Source organism: Octodon degus, unplaced genomic scaffold, assembly GCF_000260255.1.
Source record: "Octodon degus isolate 3935 unplaced genomic scaffold, OctDeg1.0 scaffold00024, whole genome shotgun sequence".
NCBI lineage: Eukaryota > Metazoa > Chordata > Mammalia > Rodentia > Octodontidae > Octodon > Octodon degus.
In genome coordinates, this window is record NW_004524600.1 from 10,849,801 (window position 1) to 10,877,798 (window position 27,998).

Consider the following 27,998-nt stretch of genomic DNA (forward strand, 5'->3'; position numbering starts at 1 on the left):
TGTACCCTGGGGGCAGGGCTCGCATGGCATGCTGGGAATCAAACCACCAGCCCTGGGTCTACCTAGCAGGTGCTTTAATCCACTAAGCTATTTGGCCGGCCCCCTTTTAACTTTTAAGAGTCCTTCCAATTTGTTTAAGGGAAACTTCCATCAGATGTTTACTTCACTTGTTTTTGTCCAACGTAAGTATTTACACCTGGAATTTAGTCTGAAATATATTCCACAGCCTTCTCCATTGGCTCTGAAATGTATTTTCACTAATTTTTGCCTGTCAGTTCTATAGTTTGGATTTCTTTTTCTGACTCAAGGGTTTTAAGTAGAGAATTAAAAAACAAATTTCCAAGTGAAAGAACTATTAGTTTTAATCCTCATTGGTTTTTTTCATAATTTCTAGAGAAGCAAAAAGGCTGATTTATACAACTATGCGTAACTTGGAAATCCCATCTTATTGCTTTGATTTCTGGGAATAGAAGACAGACAGATCAGCATTTAGTATAAGATTTGCTGGTTAACTGACAATTCAAGGACAAAGATAATGGAAAACAAGACAGCAGACCTAAAACCAAAAAAGCAAAAGATAAAGTATCAGATGTTCAACAAGATTCAGTTTCCAAACAAAAATTAAAAATTTTCACGAACCTCTTTTTAGTACAGAAAATACCTTTTGCCTTTTAAAATAGTGACTAAAATCTTTTTTTAGTGCAGCACTATGAAATCATCATCACTTATGAGATTCTATTTCCAGATGCTCCTATGGTTATTTTTGGATGTGGCTTCCATGTGGCCAAAGTTAAACAAGGTGTGACATATATGCATGATTAATGACAATGGTCCTTGTTTTTCTTTTTAATACAGAAAATTAGAGACATCAGACCATAGTAAGAACATAGGCTTTGAAGGAAGGTGAAACCTGAGTCAAACCCCTTAAATCACATCTCTGCGTTTCACCTCCTGGCCAAGGGGTCCTTACCTATTACTGCACCCCATCCCTAGACATTTTTCATCCCCTGTAAGTGCCCACACCAATCAGAGGGTTCAAGTCCACCCGATTCCAGGCTTTCTGTAGGTTATAGTTGAACCCTCTGAAATAAGGATTTGCCTTCACAATGTAGAGGGCCCCTCCCTGTCCCTGTCCCTGGTCCCTCCAGCAGCCAAACCCAGGGCCAGTCTGGGCCTTAGACTCCAATGTGGCAGCAGCTCACAGCTGACTCTGCCTCTGGGTCAGAACCAGTCTGTGGATTAAAACAGGTCCTTGCTCCACATTTGGAGGGAGTACATACTGATACCTTTTTTTTTTTTTTTTTTGCAGTTAGTAATTAACTTCTCTTATGCTATTTCAATTCTTTTCATGTTTTTGCTCTTCTCCATTGAAATGTATTTTTCACTTAGGTTTTTTTTTTTTTTTTTTCCTGGGGGCAGTAGTACTGGGATTGAACCCAAGGGCTTTATATTAAAATACATCCTCAGCCATCAAAACAAAACAAAATAGAAATAAGGGGCTGGGGAGATAGCTCAGCAGCAGAAGTGCTTGCCTGACAAGCGCAAGGTCCTGAGTTCAATCCCCAGTACCAAAAAAATAAGGAAAAGAAAATATATCCTCAGTCCATTTTATATCAAATCAAGGTCTTGTTATAGTTCTCAATGGGACTCAAATCTGAGAGCTTCCTGCTTCAACCTCTCAAGTGGCTGGGATTTTAGACACGTACAACTATGCATAAGAATTTGTTTGTATGGGCTGGCTAGATAGCTCAGTGGATTAAAGTGCCTGTTTAGGCAGATGTAGGGACTGGGGTTCAATCCCCGGCATGCTGTGCTCTGAGATGGCGATTGAGACTGGGCATGGTGGCATGCATCTGTCATCCCAGGACTTTGGAGGCTGAAATCAGGAGAATCACTCAAGTCTGATCTATGTAGTGCAACCCTATAGACCCTGTACTAAATACATTAAAAAAAAAAAGAACTTATAAAACAATTTTTCCATTAGAACAAATGAAGTTTATTAAAGGATATGTTCATAGAGTGTGGTACATACTGATATGGTTTGAAAAGCCATTCACAAGAGAAGCATCCCCAAATCAGAGAGCATACCAGCAGGGTGAAAACTACCACCCTGCCCCTACAGAATAAAATAGTCTCATTTTAATCTGCACTTTAACTGAGAAATGTTTTCCCATGGTTCATTCGCTAATTTCACTAATTTCCTCAGGTGAATTGCACCTCACTGTGTGCTGACCCACTAACTCACGTGAGTCTTAGGATTTCTCTCCCTTTGCCATCCAAGCGCTCCCGCTCCCGTGATACAACTGCATCTGTACCCGGCCTGCCACTGCTGGGGCTTCTCTTCCCCAACACACCCTGGTGCGCAGGGCAGCCAAGCCCCTCCCAGACACCTCCAGCCCAGCCCTGCTTGGAATAGGGATTGTACACTGGGTGATAACTACTGAAAGATCAAGATAAAGGACCATTTGGAAGACATTTTTAGGATTGTTTAAAAATTTAGCCAGAATTAGAAAATAATTCTGTAGCCATTAATGCATAGCAACAAATGAAAAAAGTGTTCCAGTTACTTCTGAAAGAGTACTTCAGTGCTGGCATAAATGAGTATCAAGTAAGGTTTGAAAGTATTTTATTGCAAAATAACCAAAGAGTACATAAAAAAACCTACACGCTTCCATTTATACATTCCATTAGTGCTATTAGTATACACTTCGGTTTTAAATTCGATTTTGAATACTTTTTGGAGTTTCTTTCAAACAAGATACCAAAAGCATCATAAACCACAGGTGCAGTAATCCCAGCCACCGAGGAGCCCCAGGCAAGAAGAATCGGAGCTCAAGGTCCTCTTGCTGGGCAAAACAGCTAGACCATGTTACAAAATAAAACCACTGAAAGACAGCATATTGAGGAGTAGAAAGGCCGAAGTCCCCTTGCACCTCTCGCCAGAATGAGAAGGGCAGAAGCAGTGCTAACCGGAAGGAGCTCACGGCAACCACTCACCCACCTACCTGGTGGCTAGGCATGGAAGCCACAGTGGCTCAAGGTTTGTTCTCAAGAAAAGAATCTGTAGTTCTCAGGCTGAACGTGACAGGATCAACAGCTTCTTTCCACGCCTATACCAAGCGACTCCAGTTGGTTGATGGCAACCAAGACTCCATTTTAGAGTTCTCGATCTCTTCATAAAATCAAAGCAGGGAAGTCACTGTCACCTGTCACCTTAGGGGAATTCCTTGGAATCTGTTGTAAGTCTATAACCAACCAAAGACTCTTTGGCACCCTCGTCCCCGACAAGCAGCTCCACAAGCACGTGTGGCTTATCGTAGCCGAAAGAGGTGGGGGCGCTTCTCAGCACCTTGGGCTCTTGTCCTTCTGTCTTTGCTTCATTTTTATCACTTGCGGGGGTTTCTGACTCAGGTATACCCACGAGGCTGCTATTAGAACCATTCCGGGAGTGGTAGGAGTTTAAGAATACAGCGCAGGGTTCCGACTGGCTACTACCTGAGTGCAAAGAACTCCCCGACACAGCTGGCAGGCTGCTGGAAGCCAGGTCCGAGCCACTGGGGAGAGGGTCAGCCATGTGCGTGGTGGGCATGGTGGGAGGGTCCTCCCTCTGCGCCTCGTCTCCGGGGTAGCACGGGCCTGACCCTGTCACGGGGGATACCTCCTCTGCGCTGACCACCACCGCGTTTTCGGTAATTGGCTGGTACGAGGAGTTCAAGGACAGGTATTTCGACTCAGGTTTTGTGTCTGAAGTGGCACTTCTTACCACCGAGAGCTGAAAAAAGAGAAAATGGTGACGGCAGTGAACTACGAAGCTTCAATATTTCTTCTCAAACAAGCAAAGGCCAAACAGTGACAGAAGACCGAGGACACACGTGGGGCAAGGTAACTTAATGAGTAGTTGGTTCTGCTTTTCTTTTTCATAACAATACTCTCATGAGATTGACAACAAACTTGTGGGGTCAGATAACCTACCTACCTACCTACCTACCTTCCTTTCTCTCTCTCTCTCTCTCTCTTTCTTTCTTTCTTTCTTTCTTTCTTTCTTTATTTTTGGTGGAACCGGGGATTGAACTCAGGGCCTTGCCCTTGCCAGGTAAGCACTTATTCTACTGAGCTATCTCCCTGGTCCTTATCACTCTTTAATACAAGCTGGAGTCCCAATTTTTACTAGCTACAAAATGTGTTGACTATTTCACATATCTTTTGATCTATGAAAGGAGTTTCTTAGAATGAAAGAGTAGCACGGCGGTATCGAAGGCCAGGGCACGGTTACAGCACACCTCGCCGCACTCCCAAGCACACTTGCTCCGGCCAGGCTCTCTCGGTTCCAGCTGTACTACTGCTCAGGCAGGTTTAGCTGTCCCGTAGCAAGCACAAGAGGGTGCACTGGATGGGGGCTTGGAGAGGAGGGAAGATGCCTGTTATAGTTCACATATGAACAGGCCACTGACTGGTGCTAGTTCTTATCTGCTTCAAAAATTGTAGTTTTAGAGCAAATGTCAACATACCCTTTGAATGTCACAGGTACTATTCTTGTTATATTCAATTCAAAGAGTTACCATTCTATTAACTTTAAATATTTTTCATCATTTTAAAGATTTTGAAATGCTAGATATTAAATGTTAAGTTTCTATTTCACTTTTGGCCATCTTTCCTGTCATACTCCTGCCATAATAAAGCATTTCCATTTTTGCAGATCTTCAAAAACCAGGCTTTCTAGTTTCTTGGCCTAGTACATTCTACCTCTTAGCAGCTGGATAAACTACTGTCTCTCAAGAATGCTCAGACATCACGGGCTGTGGGACAGCGCCATCTCCCTCCAGCCTATGTGCTAGGCAGAGTCCTCACTGGCTGGGTACAAACTTCTACTTTTGAACCAATCACGGTGACTACCTGCCCATTACATACTCGTCTTTGCTTTCCATCAGACTCGAAACTCCTTGCAGGATTTGGACTGAGTATAAAAACTGCTGGTGCACCCTAAAGACCCTTGTGGTTCTGAACGTGTGAGGGACTGGGTGGTCAGTGCTCCTAAAGGAAAATTAGTAACACGACGACGCTAGCATGGCATGGCATTCCGCGGAGTGCGGCTCAACATCGCCCCATTTAAAGAACAAATGGAAGAAACTGTCAGAAAAAGTTACCGTTCACATTTTAGCACTAATAACTGAAGAAAATATATAAACAAATTACCAAAGATTTAGGTAACGTTATGTTGTTTTTCTTACAGGGGTTCTTCTTAAAATAATACACAAGTACGAGGATAACTATTAGAAAGAGTAGGGTGGTAGCACCAACTGCAATCCAAACAGAATCTAAACCAAAGAGAAAAATCGTAAGTTAGAATTAAGATGCAATTCTACTATTACATAGCAAAAAGTTTTAACATTATCATTTAATAGATCTATACATTAGTTAGCAAATATGACAAGAGCTTTAAAGAACAGTCAATCTGAACAGAAAATAGGTATCTATCCTAGAACGCAAAACGATTGTTCCCAATTCTGTAATTCTAGAACTTTCTGGGACTGTCCTGCCCTAGTACTGCAGAGTCCACATAGCTCTTTTACTGCAACTTCCCTGCAGCCTCCAACACAATCTGTGTTTAGGGTTATGCTTTTCTTTCAGTTAAGAAGGGGAAAGAAGAATTACAAAATATCTTTCTTGAGAAATAAACTTTGGTCATGTAACTCTTAAAGAAATTTAGCTCTCTTCCTCAGAATCTTCTGTTAGGCTTATTTCAAGAGTGTAAATACTTCTAAAATACACAAATGCCCACACACAGGAATAAAGTCCTCATGATGGTAAACCAGATATAAAGAACATAAAAGATGGAGAAGATTTGGGTCAGAGCACACGCATTATTACCACTGTGCATTTTACTCTGTGCCTTTAATTTTCGTAACAATCTCTAGCATTTCTTCCCCAGTCTTCTCTTGTAAAGAAACAGTAACTACTTCACGCGTGTGCGTGGCATTTTCTCTCATTCTTATTCCAAAGTCAATCCTTGGACAGAGAACAGCCGAAGTTAGTGCTTAATGCTTACACTATGCTCGATCGATATAGGATGTAAAAAAAAGAAAAGAAAAGAAAAGAAAAGAAAAGAAACCATTACACAGTAAAAGACAAGTTAATTTACTTCAACAAATACTACGAAATTCTTATTACTTTGTTAAGTGAAAATCTGTATCCCTTGTAATTTTTTGTTTTAATTCTAATTTCTATTCTCTTTAAAAAATAAAATAAAGAAGGTACACACACACACACACACACACACACACACACACACACACACACACGACAAATGAACCACAAAGCAAACTCTAGAGCTTATTGATAGAAGTCCAGAGCGAGGGGGCGGATGCCCACAGCGAGTTCACCGATCGCAAGCACAGTACTGCCACCGTGTGGCCGTGACAGCCTTCAGGCCTTTTTGTTTGTGTTGGGGGTTTTGAGGGGCTCTGTTGTGAAGACTGAAACCAGAGCCTTCACAGTGAAATACACCCGCAGCCCTTTAAAATTTTTTTTTTTTTTCATGTTAATCTAGGGCCTCACTAAGTTGATAAACTGCCCCAGTGGAGCTTGAACTACCAATCCTTCTACTTCAGCCTTCCACGATAGGACCCCAGGTGTGTACCACCTGGCTATAATTCAGTGTTCCTGAGAAAATAGATCCAGAGCATGCACATAACAGTATTTCACATTGTGCATGCAGAGTTGTATTTTATTTTTCAAACAGCATAATGTTAATTGGCATAAATCTACTATGTTACTCTAAATCTCCTACTTAAAACTTTTATATAATAGCCTGGAACTTACTGTCATTAAAAGCTAGGTCTGACACTTCAGCCTTGATTTCCAGTTTTCCAGAAAAAGGATCTATAAATAAAATCAGAGGAAGCAAGGGAAACAACAGGGATTATTATGAAAAACTGTACTAGCAAACTACAAAAGTTGGAAGAAATAGATAAATTTTTGGATGTATCAGGCCTACCAAAATTGAATCATGAGGATCTAAGGGAATACAAAACAAAACAAAACAAAATAGATCAAAAACAAATAATGAAATTGAATCACTATCAGTCTTGAAACAAAAAATTTCAGGCTCACTTCACTGTGGAATGCTTGCGAAATTTTTAAAGAATGAACGCCAATTTCCAAAGAACTGAAAAAAAAAAAAAAAAAAAAAAAACCAACAGGAAGCAAGCCCTTCAAAAAACTTATTTTGTGAGGCCAGCTTAGGACACAACAAAGAAGGAAAGTTAGAGGCCAATACGTCTGATGAGCATTCTCAAAAATTACTAGAAAATTGAATTCAGCAATGCACCAACTAAGAGCACTGACCACAAGTAACCGGCTTCATTCTAAGGATGCAAAGATGGCTCAGCATCTACAAACCAGTAAGCACCATGGAGCGCCTTCAACAGCGACAAGGGTAAAAGTCAATAACCATCTCAGTAGATGCAGAAGAAGCTTATGATAAAATTCAACTTCTCCTCTCGATAAAAGTCCAAAACAAATCAGGTGCGGAAAGATTAGGATGCATCATAATAAAGGCCACACATGGCTAGCCCACGGCCAATACACAAGGGGGGAGGCTCGCAGACAGTACTTCCTGAGATCAAGTAAACGCGCCCATTCTTGCAGCTCTTACTCTACAAGTACTGTATGTGTTAACCTGTACAACTAGGCAAGAGAAGAAATAAAAGACAAATAAGTAGCGGGAAGATGAATTACCCCTATTTCTAAAAGACAGAATTCTATACGTAGACAGCTCTAAAGACTAACCAGAAAACTATTAGAATCTGTAAACCAATCAATAACTTTCACTGTTACTAGTATTAAATTGGCTAAAAGAGAACTTATGAAAAAGATCCCCCTCACGATAGCTATAAAAATACTTAGGGATAAACTGAACCATGGAAATGAAAGACCTCTACCATGAAAATTATAAAACTTTAATGAAAGAAATGGAATGTACACACACACACACACACACACACACACACACACACACACACAGAATGAAAACCGAATGAAGAAACAATCCACAGAATAGAAAATAACTATCAACTATTTACTTGCATTAATGTATAAAAGATCCAAAAAACAAACTAAAGACAGTTAAAAAGTGGGAAATAATCTGAACACACACTTCTCCAAAGAAGGTACCCAAGTAGCCAAGAAATAGCTGAAGAAACACTCAATATATCAGCAATTAGGCAGACACAAATCAAAAGTAGAATAAGAGGTGAAAGGTGGGTTCAGGCGGTGTTATAACTGAAACGCTGGCACTTGGGAGGCTGAGGCAGGAGGGCCAAGAGTTCAGAACAAGCTTGAACCACACCGTGAGATACTGTGTTAAAACACAAACAAAAAACCTACAAGGAGACACCATCTCACCCTAGTTAGAATGGCTGCTGTCAAAACAACAACAACACAAAACAAATGCTATTGAGTATGTGAAGAAAAAGAAAGCTCTCTAATTCACAAAATTCTATACACTATGCACTACAGTAGCACCAAAAAACGAAAGAGAAAATAGGACAAAAAGAAAACAATGAACTGTGAATAATGGTACATTTTAGGGGGACGACAGGACGATAGATAATTTTATTATCTTCTGGATTTTTGTATCTTACAAATAATGTATGATAAACTTTTGAATGCAGATATTTGTACCTATAATTTTACATATTTGTTACAGATTTTCATGGGTCATCAATGGCTCCAATTGGTTACTCGGTATGTATTACTGGTTGAGAAACTGCCTGTGAGGAAAGGAGCTGCTGAATGTTTTTAAGAGAGATGACCTCTTTTAGTTACCCTTCTCTGTATTTACGAAAGAATGGCAAGAACTTACCGCTTAAGCTGCGACTGTAAATGGTAATACAACTTTCTTTTGACTTTTCAGTTTTAAGATCCCACCGTTCAGAGATTCCTTCAGCTGAAATACAGTACTCAGAATTCAGCAAGGGAACTGGAACTCTTAACCTGCAGGCAACGTCGGAGCACTCATCTCCCATGAGGTTGTATTTTATGGCCTACATGAAAAAAAGGCATTGTTTCTTTAATCTATAAAAGACATTCCTCATACTTATCTTGGTCAATCAAAGAACACACACACACACACACACACACACACCATATAGTGTATATATGATGAATATGAAACATATCTGAAACTTCCGATATCGAACAGGTCAATTTGTTAAGTACAGCATGATGACGTGCATCCATCAAAGACTTGGACCGCCGGGATGTTCATTGTTAGTTGTTAAATGTTAATTTCTCCTATTGCTAAAGTGTTTGAAATTTAGCTAGTGAAGTTTTTTTTTTTTTTTTTTTTTTTTGGTTTGTCTGTTTGTTTGTTAGAACCGGGGATTGATCTCAAGCCCTTGCGTTTGCCAGGCAAGTGCTTATTCTACTGAGCTATCTCTCTGGGCCCTAGCTAGTGAAGTTTTATGGGAAACATAATAAAAGTATTGTGTAAAGGCAGCAGGATCTCTGAAAAGTAGGACCTAGAAAGGAATGATATAAAATCTATCATTCATTCTATCAGCCAGTGTGTGGGTCAACTATGTCAGGACCTGAAAATACACAAGTAGTGCTGTGGTTTTAGTATATGTCCTCCAAAATTCATAAAATAGGTCTGGTCCCCAGGGTGGTGGTGGTATGGTGAGGTGCTGTGAGCCTTTAAGAGGTGGCGCCTAATGGGAGGTCCTTAGGTTTCTGGGGGGCGTGTCCTTGGGAGGGATTATGTATCCATAATCTCTCCCCCTCTCTCTGGTCTAGTCTGAGATGTAATCACTTGGGCTAGGGGTGTAACTCAGAGGTATAACTCAGGGTTTGTCTAGCATGTGTGAGGTCCAGGGTTTAAGTCTAGCAAAAGGGGGTCACAGAGATGAAATTTTTTTCTTTATATGGCAGTGGACTTGGGGATTTCCCTGTGGTAACATGATGCTGACAAATACAGGCAGGACGGCGGTACCTGGGTTCAACGGTACCTTCTACTCTAATGATTCAGAGTAGAAGAGAGGTAAGAAAGAAATGTTACAAGGACTGAAGAGCACTGCCTGAGGAATCCTATACAGAACCAAGATAAAAGAGAAGGAAATAGTCTACTGTGTCGGGAAACAATTAAACTGGAGATGACACCTCAGCTCCTAAAGAATGGGCAGAAATTTGCCAAGTGGGAGGCTTGAGAACGGCATTCTGTGAAAGAACAGGGCAGTTTCAGGGATCAAGGAGCTAGCGATTCTCTGAAGCACGAATGAAAGAAGGCCGAGGAGAGTGGGAAGGACCCACAAGGCTGAGGCGTCAGGGTCCAGGGGCCATGTCACGGGAAGAAATTCGTTGCTTTATAGCCAGTGGGGATTTGAGGAGTTCTAAGCAGTGGAATAACACAAGTGCATCTGTATTTCATAAAGACATCCCTGCCAACAGCCAAGAAGATATTTTTAAATCTAAATCACATCATTTTTCTGCTTTAATGTCCCCAAGGTGCAACAAAAGCACCAAGGTCAAGTCCTTCCAGCGTCCTCTGCACCTGCCAACCCCACTGGCCCGCCGGCTTCTTCCCTCATGTGCCCGCTGGAGCTCTGCTGGGTCTTCTTCTGAAATGCTCACTCACGTCCACCCTTGGGGCTCACACCCCAACCTGACCTCACAGCAGTCGCTACCTGCCCAGGAAGCTGTCACTGCCTGCTGCCCACTGTGCCCTGCCCACTGTGCCCTGCCCACCAGCTAACCCACATGGCCATGCTGCTCTTAGCTGTACCACCGCATGCCTCACAGATAGCTACTATATTTATCAAGTAAAGAAATGCCATCATTGTGGAGAGCGGAGAACAGCTCCAATCAGGGCACGGACCCCACGCCAGTGCCTGGATACCATAACTGCATCGCCACAGTTCTATAGTTTTTTTTTTTTTTTTTCAAAACTGATGCTTCAAATTATAAATGCATATTATTTTACATCATCTCTAAGGAGAGAAAAAAATTATATTATCCTATCTTACCAGTGGAGACACAGGGCCATCTTGGTAAGGCAAAGAAAGAGAAACCTTAAAAAGTACTCATGTAGCTGGTGTAATTGATTATATACCAGTTCCTTTTATCAGCACTCATCTGCATTTTCTTCCTAAAGGTTATGACTAAGGGGTTTTGCCTGAATAGCATAAGCACGCCACTTTCATCATACACCATCAAGAAACAACTTGTACTAGCTACAGAAAAATCCATGTGGTAGTTATATGTATCAATTTCTCCAAGATGAATGTAGTCATTATGCATTAGAAACACATACTAATAAAAAGGAAACTAAAAATCAACTCTGCTCATGCTAAATATATAAAAAATATGAAACAGAAACACCTACCTCACTTGCTTTTTAAAAAAATCTAATTAAATTTAAACTTATTTTATTTTTGAGCTAGGGTCTCGCTATGCAGCTCAGGCTGGCCTTGAGCTCACTTTGTAGCCCCGGCTGCTGCGCAACGTACAAGGATCCTCAGCCTCATGAGTTCTGGGGTTACAGGTGTGTGCTACCATGCCCAGCTAATTTTTTTTAATTAATTATTTATTTGGTACAGGGTCTCACTACGCAGCTCAGACTCATAGTGATCCTCCTGTCTGAGCCTCCCTTCAGCTGGAATTACAGGTGTGCACCACCACACCTGGTTTCAGTGGCCCACCTGGCAGGGCCAGCATGGCATGTGGTACTGGGGATCAAACCCAGGTCCTTGTGCTTGCCAGGCAGGCACTCAGACTGTTGAGCTATCTCCCCAGCTTGCAGCTTACAGTTTAAAGGAAACTGAGAGAAAAATGGAAGGGAGCTCAGGGTTGCTTGTGCCAGGTGACCAGCCAGGTCCCGTGTCTGGTCTTTCCACGAGGCAGGAGGCTGCTGCCTCCCTTCTGGCCACAGCCCAGGTGTCCTCCAACTCAGCAGTCAGCCATCCCCTCTTGGTGAAGGGAACATTTGTTTCTTTCATCCTCCCCCACTGCTGAGCAGTGCTGGCCAGGCCTGTGGGAGTCAGCACCCCCCCCCCAAAAAAAAAGCAAGCCCTCCCAGCCTGAGCTATAAGGCCCTCCGGAGCTGCGTCACTAGCCTGTCCTGTAGGACGCTCACTTCTCAAGCCTCACTCCTGTCCTTGGTTCCTCAGGACGCTGCCTTTGCACGCGTGTCCTGAAACGTCCTGTGACTGACTGCTTCCTCGTTTCCTCATTTGTTAGGGAAGAGATTCCACAGACCAAGCCTGCGCCTTTTTCTCAGACTTCCTCTGTGCACCTCTCTGCCTCTAGATGGGCAGCCCGAGGTCCTGGCCCCCGACTCCCTCCCACGCCTTGTGATCTTTTTCCTTTTTTCACTACCCTGGAAAATACCAAGATTTGGCAAATAAAAATAAAACAAAGAATGAAAAATGGGGGAGGGACGTGTTGCTTAGTGAGAACGGTCTTGGCTTCAGTCCCTACCCAGTGTCACAAAATAAATAAAGTAAAATGACATACTGTCCTGCCTGGCCTGGGCTGGTGGCTTGCTGTGCTTCCCTCCCTCGACCTCTGAATGGTACAGTGGAAGGAAACTCCCAGAGTGAAAGACACCTGGGAGTTCTTGTTCTCTAAAACCAGAGAGTGAATTTTAGGACCAATGGAGGTTAAGAGCAGGATATATTTACTGAGGGAAAGAAAGCTTCTGTCCAAGAGAGGGACAGAAGGCGACCTGAGTGGGTTGCCGCACCTACCTCACTTCCATTCACTCTTACGTATACTTTGTAGTCAAAGTCATAACAAGGGTTTTCAAAATCATCTGCAGTTTCTGACTCGTTTTCATTTGGCTGAATTAAAGGGTGAGTCACTTCAATAATGATATGGTCCTCTTCGGGGGCAGCAGTCACTTCAGGTGGCCCAACCGTCCCTGGGGAGAGCAGCGCAGTTAGTACTGACCTCGGAACCTCACGGCCCATTCCATCAAATTATCAAAATCAATCAACCAACCACACCACTCTTTGTTTTTTACTAAAGCAGGACCACAGTTTAACTAAAGGAGGATACCTTGACTAAGGAGCGCCACACTTAAATCATTCCACAAAAATCTAGAGGACATTCCAAATACCCTTTATAAATACTCCACAAATCTCACGTAAGAAGTACTCTTTTCCAAACTCCTCTTTAGCAGTTTAACTTCATTTCTCATTCAAGGGAAATATGCTTGGTTATGGATTGGATTTTAAAAAGTCAAATAAGCTCTATTAGGTACTTTTTACCTTTGCTTTTATAGATGAAGAAAAAGGCAGATTTGTAAAAATTGTGAGAGGCATTTAGTTATCTTTCCTCAGTAAAGCTCTGTGTCTTCAACAGTCATGGGTTCCTGGTATGCAGGCTCTATAAATGTTTGCTAATAATTCAGTTTTTACTGTGAAAATCAGACCGAGACCGCCAACGAGTCAGCGGCTATTCAGGGCGGATGTTTGACGCTTTCCTGGTAAACCTTTCAGTGTGCCTCATCTCTACAGTGCACCTACTGTGCGCCAAGAAGATAGGTTCAATGCACTTCAGGGCCTGGCATACCTTCTAGCATACTGCTGGCCCTTGAAAAATCAGTAGGGGAAAATCTGACAACACAGATAGTATGTACCTGACTACTAAAGTATGGAATAAAACATTTAAGGGTGTGGTGGCTAGGGTGGAATGTGAACTTGATTGGCTTTGCATTCTACCCAGGAACTGGTGGACCACACTTCTGTTGTCCTAGAAGGTTACAGAGGCACGGCCTTGGGGTGGAAGTTTGGTCTTCTACTCCTTTCTCGTTGGCACCTCTGCTTCCGAGCCACCATGAACTGAGCCGCTATGCTTCTCAGGCCTGTCCACCACATTTCTTCCCTGGAGCTGGGTGACCACACACTGAGCCAAATCTTACCTCTGCTCCCTGGAGCTGTGTGGGTTGGGTACTGCGTCTACTATGGGAAAGCTAGCTCGATCAAAGCCTAAGTATGAAAAAGGCCTATGAAAGAACACAGACAGCACAATCTGAAAAGCAAGAGAGTCCAAACACGAGGGCACACTGGAAAGGCTGTAGTTCAAGTAACCTAGCACTGAGGCTGAGCAAAGAAAGGAGAAGGCGAAAGAATAGGTACTGAAGGACTGTTGGACTACAGCACAGTCAAGTGACTAAAGGGTTTTTCTGGTACCAGGAATCAAACTCCGGACCTTGTGCTTGCTGGGCAAGCACCACACTGCTGGACTGTATCTCTAACCCCTTCAAGGTTTGTTTTACACAGAAGTGAGGTATGATTACCAAGGGAGGACATAGGAGCCAGCAAATACAAACTGGCGTGGACATTCTGGAGTTTGAAGTATGTTACCGGAATGGGACATGGGAAGAATGAAGAGCTGAAAGTCACAGGGGTGGAAAGGTAAGAGTTCTAAACATGTTTAATGTGTTTAATGTATTAAGTTGGTATTCACAGCCCCACAGACACCATGGATTGAAGGTAGACAGCAAAATGACACCCAGAAGCTAAAGCCTGGAGTGAATGTACTCTGAAAGGAATTACCGATGGCACGGGGAGGGGAAGGGTGACGCCAAGTACTGCTGGGCGTGGAAAGTCAGTGTAAAAGTGGCACAAGGATGGCTGTCTCTAGGGGGCTTGACAAAAAGGAATGACACTAGCTCTCTCTGAATTCCTCCCAATGTGGCCTAGGCATTATGATCATTTCTAACAACTGCTGATGAGAGCAAAAACAAACAGAGAACATGTTCACAGTGACACGTATTCACCATACATACCATGTTCACATACGATAAACCATGATTTGGTTGTTACATAGGCAGATTCTCTCTGTCCAACTATAGCTTTCACTTTGGCCCAGATAGGAAGATTTGGTTCCTCAACATCAGAAATGCCGCAATGATGATCATGTGTATTGTTACAGGCAATAGTCCATGTTTTCCTAAAATGAAAGAGAATAAAGAAACACAAAGGTAACACTTACTGTTATCGCAATCTTGCACCATCTCTGTGTTTTTTTTCATTTACAGCACAAACCCTGTATGAAGAGCTAAACGACAGTAGGATGGAGAGACAACCCTACTTGGTCCAGCATCCTTAAAACAAAAATACCAGAAATCAAGACGTTCCAAAATCCCAAAGTTTTTGAACACTGACTTTGAATGCCAAAACAGAAAAATCCTACATCATGAAACTTAGTTGCATAAAATTATAGTGTATGAAATAAGATGTATATGAAATGCAAATGAATTTTATGTTTAGAGTTGGGGTCCATCCCCAAGATACTTAATTATGCACATGCCAACATCACAAAATCTGAAAAAAATCATTAATAAGAAACACTTCTGGTCCAAAGCATTTCAGGAAGCTTTGTTTTTTGTTTGTTTTGGTTTTTTGCAGTACCAGGGATTGAACTCAAGACCCTGCACTTGCCATACAAGCGCTTATCCTACTGAGCTATCTCCCTGGCCCTCCCAAGCATTTCAGATGAGGGATACTAAAACTATACTACATGTCTCTTCATGAGAAACAGGCTCAGTGCAAGCTCTTAAGACTTGTACAAACCACACTCCACATCTAAGTCTTAAAATCTTTTAAACAACTCTAGATTCCTTTAATGTAAATGTGATTTAATTATAGAATCAAACACATAACAGACTCTTGAGAATAGTTGTCAATTTCTCTTTGAATTTATCTTTCAAAATAGTTTGAAATTTGTCTTTCTAGTAAAAAAATACTATAAAGGGAGGCTATCTTTACTAGATTGATTTGTCACACCTTAAAATGTTCAAGGCCATCTGTCCTTAGAAAAGCTTTTCATTTTCTTCACTTCATTATTAATTAATAATAATACAGAAATGGAGTTTCTTTCTTATTTCACTGTATTGTGTTCTGCTTTGTGGTCACACCTTTGGCCAGGAAAAACCTTTTCTAGGTGGCTCCTGGACGTTTCTGACATGCCCTTGGTATCTGGGACTAAGTGAAGACAGTTCAGCTCTCCCCACTGTCTACCCCGGCAGGTAGTCAATTTCGCTGGCTTCAGGCTTTTGTATCTTGTTTCTGTTTTCGCAATCTGGGCAATCCCTTGTTACTATTTCTTCATATTCTTTCTTATTCCCTAACACATTATATAATTGAACTTGTGTTTTTCATTTAATAGTATATCTTAAGAGCTCATTACATTTACGTTCATAAAAATTGTTTTCTTTGCTTGTGGGTAATATCTTTTTAATTTTTAGAGTTGCTGGGGATCAAACCTAGGGCTTGTGGGTTAGCTCAGTTGTTTAAGCCCCTGCTGGGGCAAACCCAGTCAGGCACAGGGGACTGTGTGGTTCGATCCCCAGCTCCCCATGCCCTACCAGACTCACCTTTAAGGCACCCTGAGGTCTGGGGAGATAGCTCAGTAGAATAAGTGTTTGCCTGGCAGGCACAGGGTCCTGAATTCAAACGCAGGTACCAGAAAAAAAAAAAAAAAAAAAAGCTTCCTGAAATGCTCAGGACTGGAAGTGTTTCACATTTTTGATTTTTTTTCAGATTTTGTAATATTGGCAGTCTGAGCCAGCACCCCCCCAAAAAAAAATTCTTCTGAACTTTGGGGCTGGTAAAATAGCTCAGCGGTCTAAAGCACCAGCTTAGGCAAGCTTAGGCGCAGGGGACAGTGGTTCAATCCCTGGAACCACATGCTGTGTAAGCCCTGCCCTCAGGATGGGCTGAGCAGGCAAAACAAACAAACAAACAAACAAACAAAACAACAACAACAACAACAAAACCCCACAAAAAACCTAGGGCCTGTGCATGGTAGGCAAATGTTCTGTGAGCAACAGCCACAGACCACTACGTAGTACCTTTTTCCCTTGTTCATTTTTTCTTAATGGGAGGTGAGCCCAGGACCTTCACAGTGAGCTACATCTCCTGTCACTTTATGATTTTTTAATTCTGAGACAAAGCCTCATTGAGTACCTTAGTTGCCTAAGGAGGGTTCTAACTTTAGATCCCCTGTGTCAAGCCCCCAGAGAGCTGGGATTTCCCATGCCCACCTTCACACCTGGCTAGGTAATAGCTTCGAACTGTATTGTAGTGTCTCCTAAGGTCAGCTACCTGGTGTAAGATCATCAAAACAATGCTGAACTTTCCTGGGCTATCCAGTGAGTTTGATGATAGCCTGGGCTACAGAGCAAGACCTAGTCCCAAAAGGGGGAAAAAAAATCTTACAAGTTAATGATGCTCTTTACTTTGATACTGATAGGAAAAGTAGCAGGTATTTTACAAAGAATTAATTTGTATTTGAAGCATCTCTGAATGACTACCAGCAGTTCAGGAAGTTTTGCCATATGGGAAGGAAGGAAAACAGAGTTATGGAATGTTTGAGGACTGAGAACAACACCTACCCGTAGCGCAATACCTCCACAGCAAAAACAACATTCTGGGGCATGTTCTGGTAGTCCCAGTACAGGACTGGGTTCATGTTATAGGACTGAATTCGAACATTGGTTGGCAATGGCACTGTAAGAGATTCAAAAAGTAAAATGGACAACAGTAAGGAACTAAAATTTACATTATAAAATCTTTTTTTTTTTTAACACAAATTATTTATTTGTTTTGTCTTTGAGACAAGTTCTCACTATGCAATTCAGGCTGATCTTCAGCTTACTTTGTGGCCCCAGCTGGTCTTGAACTCCTCCTGCCTCAGCCTCCCCATTGCTGGGCTTACAGAGGTGTGCCACCACACCCCACTAGATAATTTATTCTTTTTTTTTTCTTTTCAAAGTTTTATTGATAAATATAAAATCTTATATTAAGATGTCATGTTAGTCAAATACATTTGAAAAGTTAAAATCTCTATATAGATAGTGAAATAATTTCAGAGGGTACAAAAGGGTTTTGATTTAAATGCTGTACACCTTATGTACAAAAGAAACACAAATATAACAGGAGGCAATGAATTCCCATAATGTTTTGGGAGTTTTTGAAAAATAAATGCAATGCTTATTGTAATAATGAGTTCTAATTTTCTTAATTCTTTCTGTCTTCATTTATAGAAAGCATTTTAGAAAACATCAGTTGGTTAAGAGTCACATGAGCAAACAGGAGGATGGGCATGAAGGTACAGACACTGTTAATGACATGACTCAATCTGAGTTAATCCGTCCTGCCTAGGAAACTCCACTAACTATGATCCATTAATAAAACCAAAATAAATAAATGAATGGCAAATACGGCCAGGTGCCATGGTTTCTAAACATAACATCATTGTTTTCCAAAATTCTGAGAGTGTCCAAGGCCAAGTTTTATTTTTTCGCAACACCCTGGAAGGTAATGACACTTGGACCACTTAAAACATAAGACAAGGGGGCCAGGAAGATAGCTCAGTGGCACAAGTGCCTGCCTGGCAAGTGCAAGGTTATGAGTTTGATTCCCTGTACTGAAAACAGGAAAAAAAAAAAAAAAAAAAAAACGCAAACAAAATAAAAAACCTCATAGGGGCAGACTTGAAGAAATCTGGGTCATTTCCTGATTATATTGTTAAATAGTTACTTTAGATTTCTTATCTATCAAGCAAGACAGTAACTAATATACACAAAATATTTGCTCACTGTTAAAGGAAATGCCTACTATATCTTTTTCTAAAAAGAAAATTTCAAGACTCCAGTCTTGCATGCAATAAAAATTCCCCCAGAAGTCCAAACTGGTACATTATTTTAATTTTCAATTAATTATTTAATACATGTCCTATACTGTCTTTTCAAAGCATAACAAAGATCAAGTTATTTAAGTGAATAATAAGCAATTATGGATAATTAAATTTTTGTGTTGGCTTTTTCTTTTTCTGATCATTTTCTTCCCTTTAGTTCTCAGCAGGTCATGATTTTATCCCCCAGGAGACAGTAGGCAATGTTTACAAACATTTTTGGTTCTCACGACCCAGAGATAATAGAAGGTGGTGGTTACCGCTGGCATCTAGGGGGTCCAAGGCAAGCAGATATGCTAGTGAGCAGCCCACCATGTGCAGGGTTTTCTCCACAGAAAACAATCCAGCCCCGAAGACCAGCAGTCCCCAAAGTGAGAAACTTTGTTTGTAATTTAAGGGTTTATTATTTATTCTCTGTACTGTTCATTGAACCCAGGGCCCCCACATGTGCAAATACTAAGCTCTCCCTGCCCCATTTAAAATATTTCAGTTTGTGACAAGGTCCTAGTTGCCCAGGTTACCCGGGAATTAATTAATTAATTAATTAACTTTATTTTTTTCTGTATTTAAGACAGGGTCTACAGGGTCTTACTATGTTGATCGGATTCTTAGTGATTCTCCTGTTTTCAGCCTCACGAACTCTAGGATTACAGGTGCCCACCACCATGCGCAGGGGATCGAACCCTGACCACTGTGCTCTGCCTAAACAGGCACTTTAGTCCACTGAGCTATCAGGCTGGCCCTATTCATGAATTTGTGATCCTTCTGCTTTGGCTTCTCAAGTAGTTTGCAATAAAGCTATATGCTACCATAGCTGATTTCTTTATTTAGGAGGAAAAAAAAACCTACTTGGAAAAAAATGCTTTATCCTGAACCAATACATTTTATGCTACCCCCTTGATAGGAAAGATTTAGTTCCTGCCAAAATATCTAACTTCTACATTTACCAAAGTAGTGTTAAAATGTGAGCAAAACTTGAGATTATAAATCTGAGGTGAAAGGGAGAGTGAAAGGTTCAAATACTCCCAGCTACTAAATGTTCAGTAGTTTATAACAAAATTACAAATTTTGTATACTACTGATGGATATTGGTGCTATATCATCTTTGGTTCTCTAGGCAACTTCCTCTAGCTCCGAAGTGCTGGTCTGGCCAGATTTGGCTCTGGCTCTTCTCTTTTAGTCCTGGTAGAGTGCTGTGGCCGCGCAGTGGGAATCCTGATGCTTGCTAAGAGTGTTTTTCTTTCTATGGTGGATTTGTACCTCAGTTTTCTGAAACAATCTAGTTTCAAGTGAAAACCCATGGTTTCCACAGAAATAAAAGCCATTCCTCAGCTTTCTCCTTCAGGATCAATTCAACTTTACTATCAAATAACAATCATACCAATAATCTTAATTTTGCAACCATGTAAGAGAGGTATTTAGTGTTAGAAAATGTATAATGAATCCAAGCTTCCTTCAGAACTCATTTGTTAATTTTAGCATTTTTTGCCTCTGGAAAGGATAACAATTTTCAAACCATCATGTCCTGGTTTCCTTTTAATAGTCCTCCCAGGATGAAACTGTGTAATGTCACACTTAAGACAAGAAACACAAAATCAGGTTTCCATACTTGGACAGGAAATCTCGCGAGCTACATCACCGGGAACATTTCCTGCTAGGCTTCTACTGCTACATAAGATTTTTCTTCTTCTCCCCTCTCTTCCCTTCTCCCTCCTCCTCCCTCTTCTTCTTCCTCCAGTTTCCGGTAAGTCTTTTACTTCCTTTTAAGTCCTTCTTTTTAATTAGTCTCAATATAAATGATTTTATAATTATATGCACTCCATCTGAAATTTTTGTTTTCAGAAAAAGCCACACAGAAATCAATCTAAATAGGATAGAAATTTTGTACTTAGGAAGAAATTACTAAATCACACATTAGAGAATAACAAGTAACAGTAGACTCATGGGATACTAGTATGAATTAGACTATGTGTCTGATAATTTAAGTAGACATCTACCATGGTTAGACTAGGACAAGAACTTAAATCACAGCTTTCAAAGCAATCAAGTCAATCAGGTGACTAACAGAAAGAAGTCCCAATGGATTCTAGCAGACAAAGTTATTGCTAAAAGAAAAAAAAAATTAAATGTATTTAGCACAGGGTCTCACTGTACAGATTGGACTCATAGTGATCCTCCTGTTTTCAGCCTCCCAAGCACTGGGATTGCAGGTGCATGCCACCACGCCCAGTCTCAGTCACTGTCTCAGCTTGCCCCGGGGAGGCAGGGCCGGCACAGCATGCTGGGGATGGAACCCCAGTCTCTGTGGACTTTAGTCCACTGAGCTATCTGGCTGGCTCCTAAAGGAGAAATTTTTGAATATTTATACCAAACACAACCTTTAATTTCAATGCTACCTGAAGAGAACTCATGTAGTTATTATGTATCTGCCTTTGTTGTCTTTGACAAAAATCACATAATAAACAGACATGTCCCACTTTCCCATAGTTCTGGATTGTTATAACCTGCAGTGTCAACTACTATCTATTCAGAAAAAATAATTAAGGCTTACAACAAGCTTCTAGCCATAACACATTTATATTGTACAAGTAAAAGAGATGCAGAAAGCTAGTAAAATAGTGTTATCTACAGAGCTTAAAGAGCGATTGTATTAGAATGATTTAAAATAATCTTACAGACTGTTTTCCATCTCTTTACAATGCTCAGATTTCTCCACTGGCTTCATACATGGGCTTAGAATTACTATGTGTATTTTGTCTAAACATTGCCTAGAATAAACTTTAGCTTTATAAAGATCTAATTCCCAAAACTTCTGCAGAAGGACTTAAACTGTGGGTTAAACAAAACTAAACACAGGAGGGAGTCAGGAGGCAAGAGTGGAAGGCGAAGCAAAAGAAAACAACGCAACACAAAACCAGACCAAACCCTGAGCACGAGAGAGAAATGCTCGCTTTTCACTACACTCTAACACAATGCAGAAGAAAAGGAGAACCCTCCTAGAGCCAACTGTTTTCTCAGATGATCAGGCAGAAGAGTCATGACACCAAAAGAGCAACACAGACGGCAGATTAAGACAGCTAAAAATAGGCAGCGATGGTTGTGTCACTAATAGGGCAATATGAATGTCACCAAGAGGCAAAACAGCAGGCAGAAGAACTATGCGACAATCACTGGTAAATACAGGGTGGTGGTGGAGGCAAAATCCAGATCCTACAGATGACAATCTGAGGACACAAGAAATTCCCTGTGCAGACGGGTGACAAGAAAAAGGAAGAGCTGTCACCCATGCTCCAACCCTAACTGCTAAAAGCAAATGCTGTTTTTGAAAGAAGGACAGCCCAAGGAGTCTACTAGCCTGTGCACAAAGACTGTACTAAAGACATGGGCAGCGACACTGGACTAGCTACAGATTCTGCAGCCACCCTGACAATCTGTTCACTAACTCTCTAAGGAAAGAACACACTGAGACACACAGAGCAAGATGAAGGGACCAGGAGTTCAATTGTTTTGGGAACTCAGAAGTCATCGGATACCCAGCTCAAAACCAAATGCTCCAGAGAAAAGCATGTGAACTCTTTTCTGTATAAGCAACTCTAAGGACAAAGTCTAACACCCTTCCAAAGTTGAGGATCCAGAGCCACAGGTACTTTCACAAAAGTTTCATCTTTACTGCACATGGGGCAATGTCTGCAGAAATTCAGACTGGATACAAAAAATGAACTGATTCAGAATAAGTTTACGTGTACAATCCATCTCCTCAATGGCTTCACGAAATGGCTATTTTTCTCTATGCTTGTCTTCTAGACTTCGGCTACACAAGGACATTTTGAGAGCTGAGAGTTCCTGTACATGGTGTTTCAAGAAAGTGTACATGTACTTTGGGAACTGAAATATTTCAACGTTTTTCAATAGCTTTCAAAGAAATGTATTAATCACTATGTGAAACTAACGGCGGAGAGGTCCATTTTCTGCTTCCTTTGATTACTATCATGTACCTTCAGAGAAAGATTTAAGAACTAAGGGTTCAACCAGGCCTAAAATCTTCTTATCTATGGTATTTTACTTGTATATACTTGTTCCTCAGCTAGATCAAGATCCCTAGTGTCCCTAAAGGGTTCTTTTAAGGCCCTATTCTGGTTTTTCATGCATTCTCTTAAAATCTGGAGCCCAGAACTAATGCAATTGATGTCAACAAGTTTTTCTTTCTCTCTCTTTAAAAAAAGCACTACACATGCAGACTGTATTTTACTATGAATTAGTCCTCTCCTCTTCCCAAATATTTCTCACCCAAACTACCACCAGCTAGACCTTAGCTAATAATACTTGTTCACCTACCTTTCTGGCCTAAAAGCTAGGACTTTATTCTTTTTTTTAAAAAAACAGATAGTGTCTTACTATGTTGCTCAGGCCGGTTCTGAACTCTTACGCTCAAGAGATCCTTCTGCCTCAGCATAGGCATGGCTTAAGGGCCAGGGTGTGGCTTATTCTTGTTCCTGTTGATCCAGTTCCATCTAACTGGGCCTGGGCTAGCAGGAATTCTGACTGGGCTAGACCAATCTAGTCCTTGAGAACAGTAACTTCTGAGTATTAGCCATTTTGGACTCATTTATTCTAAGTTGAGAGGAGTCTGGAAAATAAATAAATAAATAAAGCAGGCCTTTTCAGCTTATAAAGAAAAAAAGGTGGAAGAATGACTTAGCTGCTGAATATATCTTAAATTTCTCATAGTGATTTGAATAACTTGATTTTTAAAAGCCAATACAATTTCTTATATATAAGCAAAAACAATTTAATATTTAAAGTGTATCCATTAAAAATGACATGCAATACGGAGTAGTAATCATATATATTAAACATCTACTACATAAAATACACAGTGCTCAACCTTTTTATTTATTCTCAGATAATCCCTCAAATGATCTTATGATGGGCATAAGATTATTATACATGATTTCCCAGTACGAAAACAAGGGCCTAGAGACATCATGAAAGCACCTGACAATAAGTTTTGTTCATTGTAAGGAAACATCCTTCAGTGAGGGATAATGGTTATTTTCTTCTTTCATTAGTACATGCTTGCGATATTGAATGAGTACATTCACGGTGGGCAGTATCACGCACATAACACATCTTGATATTTTTACTTCCCCTTCCTCCCTTCCCTGCCTGCCCTTCCCAAGTGAGATTGTTTTCTGATGACTTCACAAGCATCTGCTTCAAGCAGTGTTGGCTCCTTTTACGACTCTACCACAATTAGAGGGCAGCCAGTGCAAAAGCTGAACAACAGACTCCAATAAATCATTAGTGACAGACAGGAGAAAAGAATGAAACAGATATTCAGGATTCTGATTATTATGCACTGGAATAACCTAACATAAAGACACTCCTTCATAAGAAAATGACAAGAACCTACTCTTTCCAGAGTGTACTGTTACAGTTTGCTCTTTTGTCTTATACAGTGCTATCTAAAATGTGGTATTTTGAATTTCTGAAATAAGTAAATAGAATCTGAACAAAATAGCGACAATTTTAAACACCACCCATTTTCCTAAAGTCAGAGAATGAGTAGCAATAGGACTGATAAAATATTAGGTGAAGGGCTCATCCTCAGGGCATGTCTTTAGATGCTACTAGACCAGAACAGCACGCTGGAAGGAGACAGCCAGTAGGTGACTTCAATTCACTTAAAAACAAACACACTACTTTCATATGTGAAAGCCCATAGGGATGAAATGGCACTGGTTATTAGGGGCACACTGTTTTTGTTTTCACTGAGAAATATGAAAGCCCACGACTGTACCACAATACACCCACCAACACTTGGGATTTTCCAGAGTGACTGTGTCACTTCACTACATTCTCTTCCCTGCTCGTCTGTTCCTGCCAGATGCCTTTGGCCAAGATGATCTTCCCACTCTGCTGCCAAGCTGGCCAGAAGAGTAAACACAGCGAGGTACTGGTGAGAACGGGAAGCTAACCAAGAGCCAGACACAGGTATCACTGTGGGTTTCCTCCTACACGAAGGACCTTGCCTTTTCAATTAACTTTGACATAAGAGGGTGGGTCTCATTGACCTCTGGGCTGACAAAGTGCCAGAGTACAAAAAGGCTGCAAAGGGTGCAGGCAGGAAGCCCCACTCCCAGGGCAGGCTTGGGAGGATGTGCGATTGCGTAGCCCCAAGGGATCCCAAGAGGAACTTCAATGTACAAGGAAAGGGCTGGCACTTGGTTTGGTGCTCTGGTCCAGCCAGGACACTGAACCATTCTCTTCTCCACCTTCGGGGTCCTACACACGGCCTCCCAAATATTCCTTCATGTGGTCCACTCCCTTCCAATGCATTACCAATTCTCATCTCCCATTCCTCAGATTCAAGAAGCAGACTGCTAAGGGATCTCTTTGCTCAAACTCTTTTATAAGACTGGCCTTTCTAAGTTGCATAGTTCGCCCTGCATAAAATCATTTCCCTTTGTAATATGAACTAGTGGCTGCCCAGTGACCTCAGCCAGGGATACAGCTTGCTATATATATTTAGCTTGATATATTTTAGCATGATTTTAACACTCAAAGGTTACCAGCATCCCTGATTCCTGCTAAGGTGGGAAAGCTGTCACAGTCCAAGAAGAATTAAGAAAAGACACATTTTAACAGTCTGAGCTCTAGATATTATCCTAGATATAGTTTTGTTGGCTTTCAGGAACCCCACACTACTTCTCCTGGGAATGCCCCCACCCCATTCCCTTTGACCATGGCTTTCCCATAGGTGCTGGCAGCCAACCAAGCAGGGCAAATCAGAGCCTTCCCCAGAGATTTCATTAGGCTAGAAGAAGCTGCAAGATTGGGTAGAGGGTGTAGTACCCAGGAGTGAACGCAGAACCTTAAGTGTGCTAGGCAAGCCCTCCGTCTGCCAATGAGCCACATTCTAAACCCTTTATTTTTATTTTTTAAATTAATTTTATTGAGAAAAAAATAACAATGAGAGAGTTTCAAAACAGGTTAGTATGGCATTTACAATAATTAATACATTTCATATTGCTGCCTTTGTAGTTATTCAGAATACAAGATGTAGACATGATATCTTGTCTAAACACTATTAGTATAAATCTTTCTTCTCATTGAACTAAGAGAAAGTAGCTGTATATCTATACTTTTTTGTATATACATATACATATATATATATATATATTTACTACAAAATGAACCGTCATTTATATCTCTATTTTTTGTTTAGTTTTGTCAGAGATGAGTGTTCCAATGCCATTCAAACATTAAACTGCTCTACAGGGTTTCAGGGTGAATCCTGAGGGGATCTGACTGACCTTGTCAGATACAAAAGTTACATTTCTTGTTATATAGGTCTTGTTTCATCTTGGTCTTAACCATCCAGCAGAAAAGTATAAACCATAAAGCCATATTAATATGCTGAGCTGTAAAAGGCTCGAGTCAAGAACTTCTGACATTGCCAGTTTTGCAGATAACCCACTACTATTATGGTCTACTGGATTATATTGGATTATTTAGCTGAATTCATGCACCTATAATATTTGAATGGCAATAAACCCTTTATTTTTAAGTTTTGAGACATGGCTAAATTGCAAAGGCCGGCCTTGAACTCATGAGCCTACTGCCTCAACTTCCCAAGGAGTTGAGAGTACAGGGTAGGGTGCCTCCGTGCCTGGAGAAGGTGCATGGTTTTAACACTCAAATGTTATCAGCATCCATGATTTCTGCTCTAGTGGGGAAGCTGCCAACGTCCAAAAAGAATTAAGAAAAGACATATTTGAACAGTCTGAGCTTTTGGTTCTAGCTTCCTGACTAATTTCTGTTTAACTGTTGCTCGGATATTCTGAGCTAATAATTTCCTTTTTGCTAAAGTTATCCAAAGCTTTGCTTCTAATCCCTTGCATTCCGAATGGCATGGCATTTCATTACTTGGTTCTTACCTCTCCACCTATTCTATTTCCCCTTGTACGCTCAATCACAGTCTGGACAAAACACTGTAGTCCTCGAATTCAACACACCACTTCCCATCTCTGCCTGTGCATCTCCAGTTCTGAGGCTAGGGTAATCTCCTGAAGTCTTTCTTGATGTCACAGGATGGAGCCCGCACCCAAATCTTACTTTGGGGCGGAGCAGCCCATTACACAGCAAACTGCAATAGTTTGCCCTTGCCCTACATAATGGCAGTTAGCAGAATGATTAAGAATTTGGACTCTGGAGCCAAAGCACCCAGCTCCCCAGAGTAGTAGTGACCTTTCTACAAGCTAAGTGACCTCTTTGCCTCATCAATCTCTCGCCCATAAACAGAAATAGCAATAGAGCTTCCTTGCAGGGATGTTACAAAAACAAGCTGTTTGGCACTTACGACGGTGGGCAGCTCTTAGTAACTTTTATCACGGATCTTATCATAATCCTGGAAAGCAGAAACTGAATAACTACGATTTTTGTCTCTGCAGAATTTGGGAACACGTCTGCCCCAAGGGAATGAGTACATTGTTGGCTTGACTTTTGAAGATCAAGCCGGAGGAGGGACGGATATGAATAGAGAAGATCTAACAAGAACTCAACAGGCATAACGATTTCACTGCACCTCCTAATCACGATTACTCTGAACTTCATTAAAGCTAGCTCCAGTCTTCGCTTCCTGGGAAATGTCAGACACAGGAGGCAATAAAACGCTCCGAACACTTAACTATGCGAAGAGTCCTGAGCATATCCTGGCTACTGAGCGTGCGCATCCCACCGCTTGCAGAGTTAGACAAAAGACCAACATTTTAATACCTTCTTAATACCTCTCGACAGCCGACAAAAAACTGCTCCCTTGTCCTAAGGACTGCGAACGCACCCTGACACTGAGGTATTTTTAAGCCAGGAGCAGCCTGGCTTAAATGATGCCCAATGATGACCTGGAAACTCATTTATTGAAAAGCAATCAGTAAGAGCAGACTGCAGTCTGAAGTAACTCAGCGGTGTGCTTAACTGCGCTGGCAGCGACGCCGCGTCGCCGCAGCCCCGGCGGAGCCCGGACCCGGAGAAGCCAGGGCGGCCGCCCAGGCGGGGCTTCCCAGCTGTGGCGGCCCGCGCTTCCCCTCCCGCGCCCGCCCGCCCCCGCACGGCCGCGACTCAGCCGCCAGCGACAGTACCGGAGGACGGCTCTGGTTCCGTGGTGCTCATCTCAGCCAGGATCCCGGAACGCACAAGAAGGAGCAGGAGGACCGGGACAGCCATGCTGCCACTCGGAACCTCGAGCCCAGCTCAGACCCGCTGCAGGAGCCGCAGGAGCTGCCTCCCGCTAGGTCTTA

At 41.5% G+C, this 27,998-nt stretch overlaps 1 protein-coding gene across 2 annotated transcripts; it reads right to left on the minus strand.

Moving 5' to 3' along the window:
• Positions 1–2,609: 2,609 nt before the first annotated feature.
• Positions 2,610–27,998, minus strand: Ifngr1 (interferon gamma receptor 1). 2 transcript variants are annotated; one of them, XM_023712224.1, is made up of 8 exons: positions 27,840–27,998; positions 17,399–17,513; positions 14,789–14,952; positions 12,744–12,916; positions 8,864–9,044; positions 6,820–6,879; positions 5,194–5,315; positions 2,610–3,772 (listed from the first exon to the last, which is right to left on the minus strand). In XM_023712224.1, the coding sequence occupies exons 1-8, from the start codon at positions 27,922–27,924 to the stop codon at positions 3,215–3,217; spliced, it is 1,458 nt and encodes a 485-aa protein (XP_023567992.1). In that variant the 5' UTR covers positions 27,925–27,998; the 3' UTR covers positions 2,610–3,214. The 2 variants fall into 2 exon arrangements, with proteins under 2 accessions (XP_023567992.1, XP_004628633.1); XM_004628576.2 differs by lacking the exon at positions 6,820–6,879.